At 31.0% G+C, this 17712-nt stretch overlaps 1 protein-coding gene across 1 annotated transcript; it reads left to right on the forward strand.

The window, feature by feature from the left end:
* The first annotated feature begins 5126 nt into the window (after window positions 1-5126).
* LOC134716642 (peroxisomal biogenesis factor 3-like) lies at window positions 5127-16501 on the forward strand. Its single transcript, XM_063579655.1, has 13 exons — window positions 5127-5342; window positions 6886-6970; window positions 7942-7988; window positions 8902-8983; window positions 11189-11232; window positions 11574-11695; window positions 11947-12019; window positions 12572-12626; window positions 13076-13229; window positions 13688-13740; window positions 14674-14784; window positions 15031-15127; window positions 15737-16501. The coding sequence occupies exons 1-13, from the start codon at window positions 5264-5266 to the stop codon at window positions 15824-15826; spliced, it is 1092 nt and encodes a 363-aa protein (XP_063435725.1). The 5' UTR covers window positions 5127-5263; the 3' UTR covers window positions 15827-16501.
* The last annotated feature ends 1211 nt before the right edge of the window (window positions 16502-17712 follow it).

Below are 17712 nucleotides of genomic sequence, written 5' to 3' on the forward strand. Positions count from 1 at the left end.
AGCATGTGGATTTGTATATTACTCCACAAATCCTTGATACAGAAGATATATAAAAATGCCACTAAATAAGATTAACCAACAATACAGATTACAGTAAAAGTAGAATAAATATCAATATCTTTTTTGTTTTTATCACATATTGAAATCAACTTTCCAATTGATAGTGACAAGTGACTGTGTGTTATCTTTAATTTGAAAGAGTGGTCTGTGCATATTTCAAGGCAATCTCCGGCGCAGAGTTCATATCCGTTCCATACATGCTTTGCAATACTGCACTTAATATGAGTGTAGTGTTACAAAGTATTGAACGGAACGGATATGTGAGCTCTGCGCCGGAGATTGATTTCAAGGGGGAAAGTAGTCTCGATCATCCAGCCGCTTTATTTTTCAAAGTAGAGCGTCTGGGATGAAAAGTGATATAAAAATGGTAATTTAATGACATTCGGAATAGTATCGGCTCTTTTAGCTTGTTTTTAAAGATAATGTCCAAGACGAATAACCAAGAAGTTGGTTATTGACTTCGGAAGAAATTATATTAGGATAATACTATTGAAAAGCCCGAGTGTACCGATTGTTGTTTAAAGCTATTTATATTTTTTTTTGTGACGACATACAAGTCGTGGAAAACACCAGACAGCATGGCTTCCGTGACCGCGAAGGAAAATAACAGCACATCAAACCTTGGTAAGATGATATAACAACACAAACTGTTACATAAATTTTAATGCAACCTGAAACATCGAGTAGTTATATTCTTTCATGCATGTCTGTGCATCGCAAGCAAGTTAATAATCATACAATAAATGGCAATTTTTGTATTGACTGGGACCACTCGAACAGTCGTCTGTACGCTATAAATACATTTTGGGGTTGTTAACTTTAAAAATACTTGATGGAAAAGGGATATGACGCCGAAATATGAACTTCATCCAAGATCAGTTTGTTGTATTTATTTGTAGTGTATATTAAAGGGAGTTTGCATCTTGATATGTGGAAAAAGGGGGGAGAGGAGAAATGCGCAATGCTGTACACATTTGAAGGAGGGAACGCAATTTAAAATCATATGCAGAAGAAAAACAAACAAAGTTTATCTAGAAGATGCCACTGATTTTGTACATACACCAAACGATAAACATGATTTATGCTCGATTTTTTTTTTAAACAAATGCATTTAGCTTATACCAACACATAAGACGTGGGACACCTTGTTATGAAAAGTAATTTAAATATACTGTTAGTAAACAAAGTATTGACTGGTCAACTTAAAAAAGAAAAATACTTTTTTGCACTTTTAAGAGGCATTTTTTCACACTAAAAAAAAGTCCATAAAAGAATACAAATGTTGTCAGTGAATATATACCAATTGGCTATATAAACCTTGAAACAAAACCATGGCATGAGGAATACACTGAAAATTCGTTTTTATGCAAAACAATAGACAGTAAAACAATAGATGCAGCATCAATGAAAAGAGGTGTCAATGAGGCAGCAACCTGTGAACCCAATGACATACATTACCAAAAGTAGACATCAACATGATTAAAAGGACAAACCGTTGACAAAAACAAAAATTGAGCATAAAAGTACCAAAAGATCAACATTATACTTTTAAGAACATGCGGTATGAATACCAGTGAGACAACTATCCACCCCAAGTTCAAATGAGGTGGATGAGAGCATGTATATGCAACTGTATGGCCTTTAACAATAATAAAAATCCATGCATGATTTTGATAGAGAATGCAAACAGGGAATGTGTCAAAGAGACAGCAACCCGGCAAAAGAGCAGGAAACAACCCAATGCCACGAATGGGTCGTGTCATCACCACAGCGAGATAATTTCGCATCCCGTAGCGCTCCAAGACATTTTAATGTATATTTCTATATAATGTTTTTTTCCAAAAATTTTGTTTTTCATATATGCTATGCTGGTGACCAAACATTAATATGATTTTAACATTTACTTTATTTTGTAGACAAACCAATGATGATATCGAGACACAGATGTTATGTGTAAAATGTGAAGAATTTAAAAAAAATCTATATAAATATTCGAATTTTCATTGTATCATACTGCAATCATTATAAATAAATCACAGTATCAAAAATGATGGGTTAACATTATTTTGACAGCAACCAAAAAGCGAAAAAAGGTACACAGACATATATTAAGTAAATAAAACAAACACCAAGAAACACATTGTTGTCAGAGAATTAAGATTTGTATTAACAAATTAAAAATCATGTAAACAATTTAACAGTTTTCATGTTTGCGTTGTATCTCATTTACATGTCTGGCCCTTCTCAGTTTACTATATGGTATGAAGTTTTCTTAATATGGAAGGCAGAGCAGTGGTTATATTTGCGAATATCCATGTCATTTGAACTCTGCTGGTTTGTTGCCTCATTTAAAACAATCATACCAATCTTCTTATGTTATATAAAGGTTCACATGTACAGGAGAATTCGAAGTTGTTGTTTTTGTGAAGCTGCCCTTTAATACATGATTGATATTTTAATAGTTTGTAGTAGGAGAATACACTTTTCAGTTATTTTTTGTACAAGTTATCATGCAGTATGGGATAAATACAGTCCATCTTTTCCATGTGATTGATTCAAACATGTATTCAAAGAGTATTGGGTTTCATCAATGACTAGTAAACTTCTGTATTTCTTAATAGACACGGAGACTGTCAAAGTGGTATTCTGTGAAGGTTGGTCCCCAAATGTTTTCTTCCCAAAAGGATTAGGCGATTTGGATTATTGGTGAAACATTCATACTATACTATCGTTAGCAATTTAAAATGAGTTAATTTTGTAAATAAAAATTGAGTTGACTTATGTGATATCACTGATCTGCCAGTGATAAGTTGAGCAAGGTTTTCACCATTGCAATCATTTTTGTTGTTTTTCTTTCCATAAACGTAACTTGATGTGTGCTTTTCGAGTAAGGTAAGTGCGTCAGATATCTGAAAGATTATTATAAAAAGGAAAGCATAAATTAAAACAAGAATTTACAGAAATAAGAATGAGCCAAAACTAAGAAAAATGGATTAAAATTAAAAATAAGGGATACAGACTAACGTGGCTATGTTCCGGACCATATGCGTATTTGGACCATACGCGTATGGTCATGACCATATGCGTATACTCATATGGTCCGACCATACGCGTATGGTCGGACCGTACGCGTATGGTCGGACCATATGAGTATAATACTCGTTTGGTTATTAACGGGCCGGACCATATGAGTATTTGGACCATATAGGTATATATATTTTTTCAAATTACATTATAAAAGTTTCAATAATACATAAACTTTATCTAAAAAAACAGTGATGGTTTAACGCCGTTTAAAACATGACATTTTTTTTAATTTTATAATCCAAAACACTACGTAAAAATTTAATATTGATGCCATAGTTAGTTTTCATCGCTAGTTACATTCGTGCATTTAGGTTTGGATGACATTCACTTCCACACGGTATCATAGCTTTTTGCATTTGCAAGAAATGTGTGCACGATCTTTTTCATCAACACATTTTGTTTGCGAGAGAAAAACAAGCCTTTTTTACAGCTGCGTTCAGTGATACCGAGGTCTTTGGCAATTCTGAAGTCTACGGTGTTTTTAAGAAGCTCTACTTTTCAAATATCGTAAAATGACTGCAATACACCATCTTCACAACACAACTTTTAAAATAAACTAAAAGTATGCTACTTTCCAGTGACTTCTTATGTAACAGTTCATTAAGAAATGTTTGGAATTTAATTTTTTAGTCGACATATTGCCATTTACTCGTAATAACATATCGGTAATGACCATCGGTATAAAATGTGTTTACTTTAAATTTGACAATTAAGTAAAATTAAGTAACTATGTGAAACTTCTTATTTTTATTTAGCTTATCTTTTTATTATAATATAATGATAAAATTACCTATATGATAGCGTATTTTGAATGAACGGTCATACCATATGAAGAGTTTAGAAGTATTAAAAGTAAACTGTAACAGAGTGTTAATTACCCCGACCATACGCGTATGGTCCGACCATACGCGTATGGTCGGACCATATGAGTATATACCCATATGGTCATGACCATACGCGTATGGTCCAAATACTCATATGGTCCGGAACAGCTACAATATACCGACTGTTGGTTGCTTCAGTAAGGTCAAGTGCAAAATATTTCATGCATGTTCAGGACGATGTGGATACAATATAAAGAATAGAGAATATATATAGTGGTGTTCTTTAATATCAAAATAGAGAAAAATGGTAGTTTATAGTATGAAGATAAGAGACTATTAAACGTGGTGTGTTATAATGTGAATTCAAAATAGATTGACTTTTGGGTTGCTTGGTTACGTGGTAAATAATTGTAATGTTCAGGATGAAAAAAAAATAACAATAATTATAAAGATGAGGTCCTAAATTATAGCCCGTTTCGGGTGTATGTTCGAGAAATTATAACTCGCCAGAAAATTGAGGTATATTGTATTGCTTTATGTACAACGATCCACCTACGGATCCCTCTCTTAGTGGCGTGTAATCCTCTATACGCGACCAGTGGCGGATCCAGAACTTGTTATAAGGAGGGCACTATACAGTCATGCTACAGTGTTTCCTTATATAATCAACCAAATTTTTCGTACGAAAAAAAATCGTCTTTCTTAATTTTTTTTTACATGTGTACAAAATCCAGACAAAAAGATCATTGCACCGCTAATTACAGCTGTTGATCGTTCTTTTAAAATTGCCTATCTGCAAGTTGGGCAACATAGGATCAGCCACAGGGGTTTGTTCAGTTGTGGGATCAGCTACAAGAATGTCAGTTTTAATAGTCACATATACATGTACACTGTTTACTGTTGTTATTTTTTTAATATAATGGGGATAACGGAAGTGCTATATTTAGATATGTTCTATATTTAATTATTTGTTACGCCCCCTATAAATATCTGACCAGTCCGGTTAATCACCCCAGACGCTATATTAAAATATGCGTCTGGGTTATCGAGACTAGGGGGAAAGATTAAAAATTCGGAAACTAAACATTTCCATACCCGACAATGCAACGTTTTTTATTTATTATAAATGACATCACTTTAGTGCTTTAATCACCATAAAACTTTCATTAGAATTTAAGTTCGTATTCAACATCGAAAAGAAAAATTGGATTTTGATCACGAAATTATATCGGAACGGCTTTCGACCAAAACAGTTGACAAATCAGTGGCAATACATTTCTCAACTTTAGAATATGTTAGGAATCGGAAGTTTGTGGAATTTTATCAAACGTCATAAACGAAAATTTATATTTGGAGGCATTCTTGCTGGAGGTAAAATCATAAGACACAACCGTAACTAGTCCAAATAATAATGACATCTTGAAAGGCTAATATATTTTTTCTCTTTGACGCCTTACAGCGCAGGATGGCTTCAAAGCAAAATTTTAAAATAGCTCTCCAAGACGTCATAATTATTTGGACTAAACCGTAACAATAACACAAACAAAATATGTATACATATGGTTCTAATCTTTATTCGAGTCACGTTTAATCAATAAGATCATAGTTACCAACCTCTAGCAATGATAAATTATGTCATGACATGAAATTTCATAAAAGCTCATCCCAATTTTTGGACCTGGAGTAGTCCAAAAATGATTATGACATCTTGTTTTATTTTTTAATTGTTGCAGACAACAGCAGAAGATCACCAACAGTTCTTCAATACAGCAAGAAATTCCCGCACCTGGAGGCGTCCTCCAGCTGGTCCCTAAACAAATATATATATATATATAGTTCAGTGATATAAATGAACGCCATACTAAACTCCAAATTGTACACAAGAAACTAAAAGTTAAAATAATACAAGACTAACAAATGCCAGAGGCTCCTGACTAGGGACAGGCAAAAAAATGCGGGGGGGGGGGTAAACATGTTTGTGATATCTCAACACTCCCCCTATACCTCTAGCCAATGCAGAAAAGTAAACGCATAACAATACGCCCATTAAAATTCAGTTCAAGATAAGTCCGAGTCTGATGTCAGAAGATGGTATTCTTTTCACAAATATATCATAATTTGTACATCATGTACATGGTGCAGGAATCTAAATTTAGTTCCAAAAAATATCAGTGATGTTATTGTTAAAGTAGCTTTTGAAATTAGAGTTTATCTTCCTTTGTCTATGATTATAGTTGAATTATCTACAATCAATGCTTTATACAATGCAATGTCTAATTTTGCCTTCCACTGATAAATTAAACCTTTACCTTTCATTGCTTTCATGCATTTTGATTACTGCTTTAGGGTTATGCCCCTTTAATCAAGGTTGTTTCAATTAAATGTTATGAAATGTATATATATATAATGCTTATTACCACAAAGCAAGTTTGAGTTTATATTTTGTTAGGGTCACTTTTACAGATCTAGAGTTATATCCCTTTATAAAAATGCTATTAACATTATATGGTAGCATGAGCATAATTCCTCATTTATTTTTAAAGGAGTAAAACCCCTTGGAATTACGAAATTTATTGAAAATGGCCTTACACTCTCAGGGGGATACAATTCTTGTCAGATTTTTTTTGATATTAAAACACATTACCACAGGTTAATATCAGCAATATCTCGGACAAGCTCAGACAAGTTCTAAAATGGTTGATGATCAAATTTCTTTAAATGAGTTATGTCCTTTGATGATATCAAATTAACAGTTTTTTTCCTGTTCTGTTTATTTGTTCTGTACTTAAAAAAAAAGAGAAATCAAATATAGAAAAAAATCACTCTATATAGTATTCTCCTGATGTTCACCATAATTTCTACAAAATATGAGTTGATGATCTGAATTGTGCATTGCCTTTTATTTGTGTTTTAGGTGGATCATATTTTTACAGATATTTGCAAGAAAAAGTTAAAGAAATACAAGAAAAGGAAGCTTCAGAATGTTTAGCCCATGCAAGGTACATTTATTTAATGCACATGTTTAGGTTATATAAATGGTCCCAGGATTTGTGGCTTGTTAAGATATTTATGAGTTATAAAGATTAATGTGCATAAATGAAAAAAAATGTGATAAATATTTATGTACATTTGCAAAATTGAGGAAGTATATATATTGTGCTTGAGAGAAATATAGAGAATTAAAAAATATTTACTGTTGGATCTAAGGTTTCTGAGCAAGGTATTACAATGGTTTTTTTTAAAGGTTTATGGGTAATTTAAAGCATAACTTTAGGTGGTAGACCTTGGTTCAGGGAGATAACTCTTTACATCAGTAATACGTTTGTAAAAGTCAAGTGTTATCAAAGTATGTTAAGCATTTACCTGAAACAGATTGGAAATAATCTATGTAACCTAGAAGCTTAGAGTATATCTAGGAAAATGGTTGAGACAAACGTACTGATGATTTTAAGAGTTATTTTCCTTAACCTATGTCTACCTCCTTAATCTATCTTAATTTCTGTTGAGCCATCAAAGATCCCTCTTTTCAAGTCCATTGTTTTATTTGTTTCTTGTTTAGAGTTTCAAATATATATAATTGTGAAATTCTAGAGATTACAAACCATGAGGGACTAGAAATATATGAATTAAAGGAGATGTTTAGTATACATCTATGACAGAAATCTGACAGCACAAAAAACACATCAAGAGAAGTTTACAAACAAGTTTTATCAAAAACAATGCCATATGTAAAAGTCTTAATCATCTTAAGTCATGAAAAAACATGAAGAAATTTAACAGAGACTACAAAAGCTTTGCCATTCATCTTAACCATATAATTGCTTCCCTTAATGCAATGCAGGTTCAACAGTCCAGTTGTAAGTTCTGAACAGCAATAAGATTCATACTTTTTGGGGGAGGAGGGGTGTAATTTTGTTATCATGGTTATCCTCTAAATGCATTATTCTCTAATGTATAATTCATTTTACAGAAAACAGCACCATTTTGACAGTAACCAGAGAACTTGTAATATGACAGGTTAGTATCATTTTATCTAATTGCAAATCTATATAGACCTTTCATTATATATTTGTATGAATATAGAAAATAAAAGGAAGATGTGGTATGATTGCCATGAGACTACTCTTCAAAGAGACAAAATGACACAGAAATTAACAACTATAGGTCACTATAAAGCCTTCAACAATGAGCAAAGCCTATACCACATAGTAAGCTATAAAGAAGTATTGTAATAAGTTACTTAGATATGTCAGTGTATAACATGTATAATATTGTGAAAAGGATTGATAACTTCTTGAAACAAAATATAATTCATTGGGTATCTTGTTATTTTTTTTGTTTATAATTCAGCATCAAATACTGAAGTAAGCTTAACTAAATGCTTAATGAATAATAATTTGAAAGTATAAACTACATAAGTAAGCATCTCATTGGTTATGTATAGTGCATACCTTTTGAAAAGATACTCATGTGTTAATGAGCAGTGTTAAGCATTTATCAAATAGAAAATATCTAAAATATATCACACAAAAACATTTACTTATTACACCAACTATCATGATTATCACCATTGAAATATATATATATAAAAATTTTACTGACTTTCAAATGGCCAGTGAGCTTTTCATGAATATTCTAAATGAGAACCATTTACACAATAAATCAATAAGAAACATTTTAATCGAATAAATCTTGGAATAAGAAAATAATTTATAAATTTCTTTAAGATCATAAAAGGTATTTGTTAAGCTATGTATCTATCATATCAATTCATTTGAGTGTTCTATTGAGGACTTTTTCAATGGAAATAAGATTGGTCGAAACAAGTGATAGAATTTCATTTCTTGATAAGTTGACCAAACTAGATCACAGAAATTTCATTTAAATTTGACGTCACTTCTATAATATTGATATTAATTTAATGTTTCAGTTTTATCCATGGTGTCTACGCTTCGTGAGGCATTGATAAAAACATTTAACACAGAAGAAATAACAGAGCTATTGAAAAATAAGTATGTAGAATTACATATATGTGTACATTGTGAAGTTTATTCTTTTATGACCAATCATTCTTGCTTTTGATGATGATCATGAAAGTTAGACTAAGAATAGTTTTCCTGGCATTGGTGGCTTCAACAATTATTTAAAGTTGACGAATGAGTTACCACGGCAAGATATTTATCTGTGATTACATTTTTAACCGGATTTTTGTGACAAAAATGTCGGTTATTGATTTGGGGATGCTCCGCGGGCGGGCGGGCAACAATCAAATGTTGTCCGTGCATTAACTCATGAACCGTTCAACCAAAGCTTTTAAAATTTGAATATGTTGTTACTGACAACTAAATGAAGGTCAAGTTCAATAACGGCGATTTTGACTTTTACCGTTCAGGAGTTATGGTTCTTGAAAGATTGAAAAATGGCGTTTCCAGTCGTGTCTGTGCATTTACGCATGAACTGTTCTACCAAAGCTTCCAAAATTTTAATATGTTGTTACTGGTGACAAAATGGAGGTCAAGTTCAATAATGACGATTTTGACTTTTACCGTTCAGGAGTTATGGTTCTTGAAAGATTGAAAAAATGATGTTTCCAGTTGTGTCTGTGCATTTTCTCATGAACCATTCAACCACAGCTTTTCAAATTCTTATATGTTGTTACTGATGACAAATTAGAGGTCAAGTTCAATAATGATGATTTTGACTTTTACCATTCAGTAGTTATGGTTCTTGAAAGATTGTAAAATGGCGTTTCCAGTCGTGTCCATGCATTTACGCATGAACTGTTCTACCAAAGCTTCCCAAATTTTAATATGTTGTTACTGGTGACAAAATGGAGGTCAAGTTCAATAATGACAATTTTGACTTTTACCGTTCAGGAGTTATGGTTCTTGAAAGATTGAAAAATGGTGTTTCCAGTTGTGTCCATGCATTTTCTCATGAACCATTCAACCACAGCTTTTCAAATTCTAATATGTTGTTACTGATGAAAAATTAGAGGTCAAGTTCAATAATGATGATTTTGACTTTTACCAATCAGGAGTTATGGTTCTTGAAAGATCGTAAAATGGTGTTTCCAATTTCCCATTCACATTGCTGCATTTACTCACAAACCATTCAATCTAAGCTTTTCAAATTTTAATATGTTGATACTGATGACAAAATAGAGGTCAAATTTGATATTGACGATTTTCACTTTCACCAATCATCAGTAATGGTTCTTGTGATATTGCCAGGACACAAATAAATGTTAATAAATCCGGTTTGCTGTCGTTGTGACAGCCTTTTGTTGAATTCATGCCTGAGACACTTAAAGAAACGATTTTACAAATATACAGTCTTGGTCCATTGCTTGGTCATAATAAAAACATTTTGAAGGTCAACAGCATAGTTATACATGAACATTTTGACAGTAATTAGAATTCACTATTGATAAACTTATTTTGATGGCCAATCAAAATGATATAGCTTCAATCACTGTGAATTTATTATTATTCGTTGTATATCATTTTTTGCTGGTTTCTTGGGTACAAGTGAAACACAAATTCAAATGTTCAATGAATTACAAATTTTCCATAGGCTAGATATATAGAGATTGCCAAAACCACAATTTTTTTTCCACGAAAATGCAAGCTGCCTTTGATCCATCAAAATTGATACCCAAGAAAATAAATTAATTCACAGTAATTTCAGAAGTTTCATAGTGTTTAACTTCAAACTTTTAAGTGCACTGAAACTATTTTATCAAAGTTTGTGACCAGTCAAATAATGCATTGTCCCAAGTCAGGAGTCTCTGGCGTTTTTTAGTCTTATTAGTATAATTTTTAATTTTAGTTTCTTGTGTATAATTTGACGTCCATTATCGCTAAACTAGTATATGTATTTTTATAGGGACTAGCTAAAGGAGACCTCCCGGTGCAGGAGTTTCTCGCTGCATTGAAGACCTATTGGTGACCTTCTGCTGTTGTCTGTTCTATGGTCGGGTTGTTGCCTCTTCAACACATTCCCCATTTCCATTCTCTATTTTATTTATTATTCAAATTCACTTATCAAGGGGTGAAAATTATTCAATAGTGATTAATAATTAGTGTTAATCTAAGCAATTTTCTGTATGTCCTTCAAATTACCAAAGAGGAAAGAAAATTATTTTTTCAAACAGTTATCTATAATTATTAAAATATACCTTATTATAGAAAAATACATGCTTTTCATTTTTTCAGCCCAGAAAATAAATTACAGTTATGGGAAGACTTGAAAATAATGAGTAAGTACATTTAGTATTGAAAATGTTAAGAAATTCTAAGTTCATATGAATATACAAAATCAGTTGGTATGAAATCATTGGACAGAAGCCCCATTACTTCAAACATGTACTGATTACTTCACCGATAAGCCAAACATACAAAAAAAAAGATACCATTAAATAATTATGAGCAGATGAATTTGATGTTTCACCTTTCAGATGAAATTTCAGTAATATATCTATTTTATACATAGACAAAGAGTATAATTAACTCTCAATTCTTTCACCTTGTAAACATAATTTTTTTCATTTTTTCTTATTCTTAGTATATTAAACTTATGTTTGTAATAACTCTGTTTTAGGTTTTGCCAGGACTGTCAGTATTGTATATAGTTGTAGTATCATGGCCTTACTTTTAAGAGTCCAGTTAAATGTGATAGGTGGTTATATGTTCATAGACAGTATGCATCAGCAAAATGGAAAAGTAAGTTTCTTTCTAAATTTAGATTTTGACTGAGGTTTCATTTGGTCAAGAAATACAAATCCAACTGTCCATTGGGGAGGAGAACCACTGTTAAATAGCATGTGATGATCCCAGATAATTATAAACATTTTCTTATTTGTAAACTTAGATTATTCATGAAATGGAGTATGAAAAAAGGATTATATTGGAGAAAAAGGAATATATTAAAAAGAAAATGACATTTTAATAGGATTGTTTTTTTTAAATTGTAGACTGAAAAAATATTAATTTCTAAAGAACTGCAGCAGAAATATTTATCTGACATTCAGCATTTCTTCAGCACTGGTAAGAAAAATATATTGTTTATCTGCTGCAATTGATTACATCAACAGCAAGTATTTCATAAATACAGCATACTGCAGTTAACTTCAGATACATTTTTTTTCATTTGTAAAATACTATATTGTTTAAATTGATTAAGAATGTTGGTTTCTGCCATTTATTATGAAACCATTCTTATTTTCCTAATCTATATTTTTTAAAAATTTTTTACACGGTCACCTTTATATTTATAACTTTTTTTTATTAATGTACATTTCAAATGCACTTTTTATATGCTCTGCAATTTTGTATTTGATTTGTTCTTCTATGTGTTATGATTCTGATTCATTGAAGAATCTTTGATGAGACTAAATGTGTGTTCCTGACCAAATTATAAGCCTGGTATCTTTGATGAATAGATTCTAGTATTTGGAAATTGAATTTTGTTATAATATACTTGTATACAGTTTTAAATTCCATAAATATCTATTTCTCTCCCAACCTTCAAATTTTCAAATACTTGTCTCTCAAAAAAACATATGAACCTAAGTTTAATCTTTTTATTTTATTTTACAGGATTAACAGAATTGACAGAAACAGTACAGCATGTTGTTAGAAAGGAAATATTAAGGTTGATTTATTCATAATTGAGTCTATGGGTCTAGTGATTACAGTGCTAATGTTCAATGCTTTATTGCTTTATTGTTTTATTAAAGTTCATAGATTCAACATTGTGTTCTTAAAAAAAAGACAATGAAATTTAAGGGCAAGTTTGCATCTAATTCATACCTTCTCCTTAATTCAAGTAACATGGACTTTCTGCAAAAGTGTCATGTATAATATTACAGTTCACATCATATTTTACTCACTGAATTGGATACTGCTGCCTTTTTGTCATAGTAATTATACTGTTGTCAATAAAATTAAAGGTTGAGAAAGGGTTAATTTTCCTTCAGACATGGGAGATAACTCTTGTCTTGAAGTTGTAAGTTATTCATTTACCTGAGGTTTTCACAGTATTTGTGGTTGAAATTATAATTTTTCTTTATCAGTTATCACAAGAGATATTTTCTTTTCCAGTATATCGTTAAAGGAAAGATTAACGATAGATAATTTGCAAGCCATACTTCAGCAGATTAGAGAGAGAATAGAAACAAGTCCCGATATATCTGACTTATCACCAACCTTTATCTTATGTAAATATATGGTACCTTGTATCCAGATATCTCAACAGGTAGGTTTAATTCAAAATTTCAAACTTCCATTTAGTGTCTGAAACAGCAAAAATTGTCCAAATAGCATCATTTGGCGATATTAAGTTTACCATTTTTGTCTTTTTCAGTAGCCAAACAATGGTTCTTATCATACCCCCTTTTTTAGTAAAACATATTTTGGTAGTATTTCATATCAATATTTATTAAGAAATTTTGGGTTACTTTGAAGATTTTATATTTAGCTTAAATATTTTTCTTAAGTCTCTTGCTCAGTGATGAATTAGAAACAGTAATTTCAAATAAAACCATGTCTTAAGGGAGATAATTTATCTAATTTATGCTTATCAAGATATATAAGCTCCACATTAATGTTAAACAGACATTTTGTTTTAATTAAAATACTAGATTAAGATGTTCAATCACATATTATAGTGATACCTTATAAATATATTCTGACACAACTTTTTTTTTATTAAAGGATGATGCCATGTATGCTAGGCTTCATACAGAAACTAAAGATATAATAGAAAGGTATGTTATTGCAAATACCCATTCAAATATACCAAAACCTTACTTATTCATGTAAAAAAATAGATTTATTGTGCAGATTACATGAACAGACAGAAAAAAAAAATTGACACTGAAGTTGTATGTCTGTTAAAAAATATGCATTTAAAGACACTTAAGACAAATTGTCAGATTGAGAACATAAAAAATTATTTCAACATGTTTTGTCATATACACTCCAGTACAATTGGAATCCAGTAACACAAGTTTTATGCCCCACCTACGATAGTAGAGGGGCAATATGTTTTCTGGTCTGTGCCTCCGTTCGTTCGTCCGTTCGTTCGTCCAGCTCCAGGTTAAAGTTTTTGGTCGAGGTAGTTTTTGATGAAGCTGAAGTCCAATCAATTTGAAACTTTGTATACTTGTTGCTTATGATATGATCTTTCTAATTTTAAAGCCAAATTAGACATTTGACACCAATTTCACGGTCAACTGAACATAGAAAATGAAAGTGCGAATTTCAGGTTAAAGTTTTTGGTCAAGGTAGATTTTGATGAAGCTGAAGTCCAATCAACTTGAAACTGAGTACACTTGTTGCTTATGATATGATCTTTCTAATTTTAATGCCAAATTAGATTTTCTACCCAATTTCACGGTCCATTGAACATGGAAAATGATAGTGTGTGTGGGGCATCCGTGTACTTAGGACACATTCTTGTTCTTTATTGTTCATGAATTATTAATATAACTACTGTTATTTGGATAACAACTATCCCTGATTTTATCAGTTTATTTCTGTTCTTGTTTTTCATGTTTTAAATAATTTTTTGTAGATTATTGATTCCAAAATGATAATTTAAACACCTCATGATAGTAACAATGAACAATTAGAAATACAATATGAAATTTTTTGTAAGGGAATCTTTTATCATTGAGAAAATTCATATATATTTACAGTGCTGACTTCCATAGTGTATTAAAGTTATGTTTGGACCGAGGGTTTGCCAAGTTACTAGACAGTTTAGCAGACCATTATAAACACATGTTAGAAGATCAACATAGACAAAAGTATGTAAAACTCTAGGCTTCAAACATATCTCAATAGCAATAGGTTTAATACTGAAATGACAAATTTGCTAAAGACAGTTGCTTGTAACATATTTCTTTCTAGAATTGAAATGAAGTAATGCAATTAGTTGCTTAAGAGTTAATTGAAAGTAATTTGTCTTCATTTGTTAACTTATAGAAATAATTTTGTATTAAACAAAAACCATTATTTTTTACTATCAATTTTTTTATGTTTTTTTTCTTCAGTTTCCATGAAGTAGCATTGCCTATGGCCAAATTAATTCCTATTGTGAGTGGGCTGTTGTATAAACTTTGTAGTGATGCTCCAAATCCTTTGATACAGGTAAAATTTGACAGATGATAAGTTTTCATTGTCATATGTACTGTAACCATGCATGCTTTTCAAAAGAAATTACAACACTAAAAAGTACTGAAAACATTTAAAGGATAGCAGATTAAACTATTTTAAGTTTATGGACTATGGATATCAAAAGATAATAGGAATAATATCTTGGACTGTTGGACAAATCAAAGAAATGCACTTTTAGTAAAATTTTATAAGAGTTTTGCCCTTGAAATGTTAATAATTTAAAAAAATAACATTGTGAAAACTGGGAGAAGGCATGAAGGAAGTAATAAAAAACAGGCAACATTGACCCCAAAAAGAAAAACTTCACAGATAACTGCACAACAAACAACAGGAACCCTACTAAAAAACCCAGACCCACTTGAAGATTTTAATGGTAGCTTTATCAGTGGTAAGAAATTTTCAGTTTATTAGCAGAGACATTGTTTCTCAATTACAATCTTGTTGTTATTTAAATTTTGGTCTTATACACATAAATATAGCCACAGACTTATAAAATTGCCAAAAACAATCACTTCAAACATACATAATGATAACCTGAGACAAATTTCATACATCATATAATGTTTTGTTGATTTTTTGCAGGAGATTTTATTGTTAGAACCAACAAAGACTTTTGCTGCCAATATTTATGAAGCTTTTAGTGAACAACAGACTGACCAGCTTGCAATATAACTGTACACCTGTGATAAACAATATTGTCTCTAATTTTTTCACATAAACTATTTTATAATAAAAGTGAAAATGTACATTTTTGGGTCATTTGATTGGTTGAAATTCTAAAAACAAGAGTTGAATGATATAAAACTGATCAATATTTAATGTCAAAATAAAGGGTTAAAGGGTTTGTAATGATTAAATGTGGCTTGATATACTGATCCGTTATTATTCGTTGGATACTAATTTTTGGGAGCAGGTTAACCACAATATTAAAGGTTCAATGAATAACAAATTTCCTTTAGGCTTGTTTACAGACTGTAAAAAAGCCACGAAATTTAAGTTTTCTTTTATCCCAGAAAACTGGTTCCAATAAAAATAAATGAATTCACAGTAGCAGTTTTATAACTGTGACAGCTTGAAACAGATGTCATGTGACTATTGGAAAGATGTGCCTGCCTTATTTTAGCCAAACTAGACAAATTCATTGAATTTATACATTTAATATGCATGTAGATAATTTCAAAATACAATCATTCTGAACTCAAATCTGACCTCTTTCTTTTAATCTATTAAGTTTTCTTTATTTATAATAATTATTATTACCATTATTGATTATGTATATATTGTAAATCACTAAGATCATGCCATCTTGATTGTAATGATGAGAAAATTAAATGAAATAAAATTTTGTATCTTTTTAAATTATTTGTTTTAATATGACTTTTATTGATCGAAAAATCATCTTACCAGTATATAAACCTTGGTTAATAATAAGCAACCACTTCTCCATATTCTAGTATACAGAAAATCTTAGTAAATGAAAGAATTCCTATTTTTACCTATTCACACTTCTGATATTGGGTCTCCTGACTTGAAGAACTCATGCTTGTTATTATGAGTTATACATTGGAATTTTTTATTGAAGTTTTATCAGAGGCTTATACCAGAAAGGTCTTGGAAGAGTACTTACAAAATATTATTACAGAAAATTGAAATATATATGGAAAGTAACGTTGTTAGTTATCTGATGCTGACAGGTGTCAATACAATATTGTCTGTATATGAGTTATTGTTGGTTAATGTGAATTGGCAACCATCCACCTACACAAAAGTCCAACAAAGTCATACTCATCTTCAATACCAAGTAAAGCAGTAAATAAACAAAAACTGATTTCTTTTGTGCCATCAATACCTATACTTTTAAAGAACTTATTTATCGAAATTGTTACATGTATGCAGTCCAGTTAAAATTTTAACTCTTCTCAAATACTATTTCTTGCAACATTACCTTACAAATATCTTGATGTGCTCTGTTGTCATCTCAAGGTTTGTATATTATACAGACACTTCAAAAGTGGGGCTATTTTGCATTGTCTTTCAGTTCTTCATTTCGTACTTTTCAACAATTTTAAAGTCGAGCATTTGTTTGATACTATTGAACAGAATGACTTCATACTTGGTAAGCAGTATCATGCAAGTCATCAGTTCTGTTAGACACATACTTCCAGTTTGACTATACTTTGAATATTTAATATGTTGAATTTTTGTGACACTTTTCTGTTAAACCAAAGAACAGAATGACTTTATATGCAATCGGCAGCTTTGCCGTAATGAACTGTAAATTGTTATCAAAAGTACCAGGATTATAATTTAGTACACCAGACGTGGGTTTCTTCTACATCAGTGGCGCTCAGATCAAAATAGTTATAAAGCCAAACAAGTACAAAGTGACCATTGAGGACCCAAAATAACAAAAATCAGGGGTCATACTAAGCACAACAACACCTATAAATTTTGTTTTAAGTACTTTGAAATGAGGTTAAGCAAAGTGTTTGTATTTAAAAGTATTTGATATTTTCCCCCTGTACTGTAGTACAGATTGTAATTTCTCTGGTAGCTAG

This window comes from Mytilus trossulus, chromosome 1 (assembly GCF_036588685.1).
Source record: "Mytilus trossulus isolate FHL-02 chromosome 1, PNRI_Mtr1.1.1.hap1, whole genome shotgun sequence".
Taxonomy (NCBI): domain Eukaryota; kingdom Metazoa; phylum Mollusca; class Bivalvia; order Mytilida; family Mytilidae; genus Mytilus; species Mytilus trossulus.

Coding starts and splice junctions, on each gene's coding strand:
- LOC134716642 (XM_063579655.1), top strand. CDS start 5,264: ATGTTAGGAATCGGAAGTTTGTGGAATTTTATCAAACGTCATAAACGA. Junction 14,785..15,030: donor GAAGATCAACATAGACAAAA/GTATGTAAAACT, acceptor TTTTTTCTTCAG/TTTCCATGAAGTAGCATTGC. Junction 15,128..15,736: donor CTCCAAATCCTTTGATACAG/GTAAAATTTGAC, acceptor GATTTTTTGCAG/GAGATTTTATTGTTAGAACC.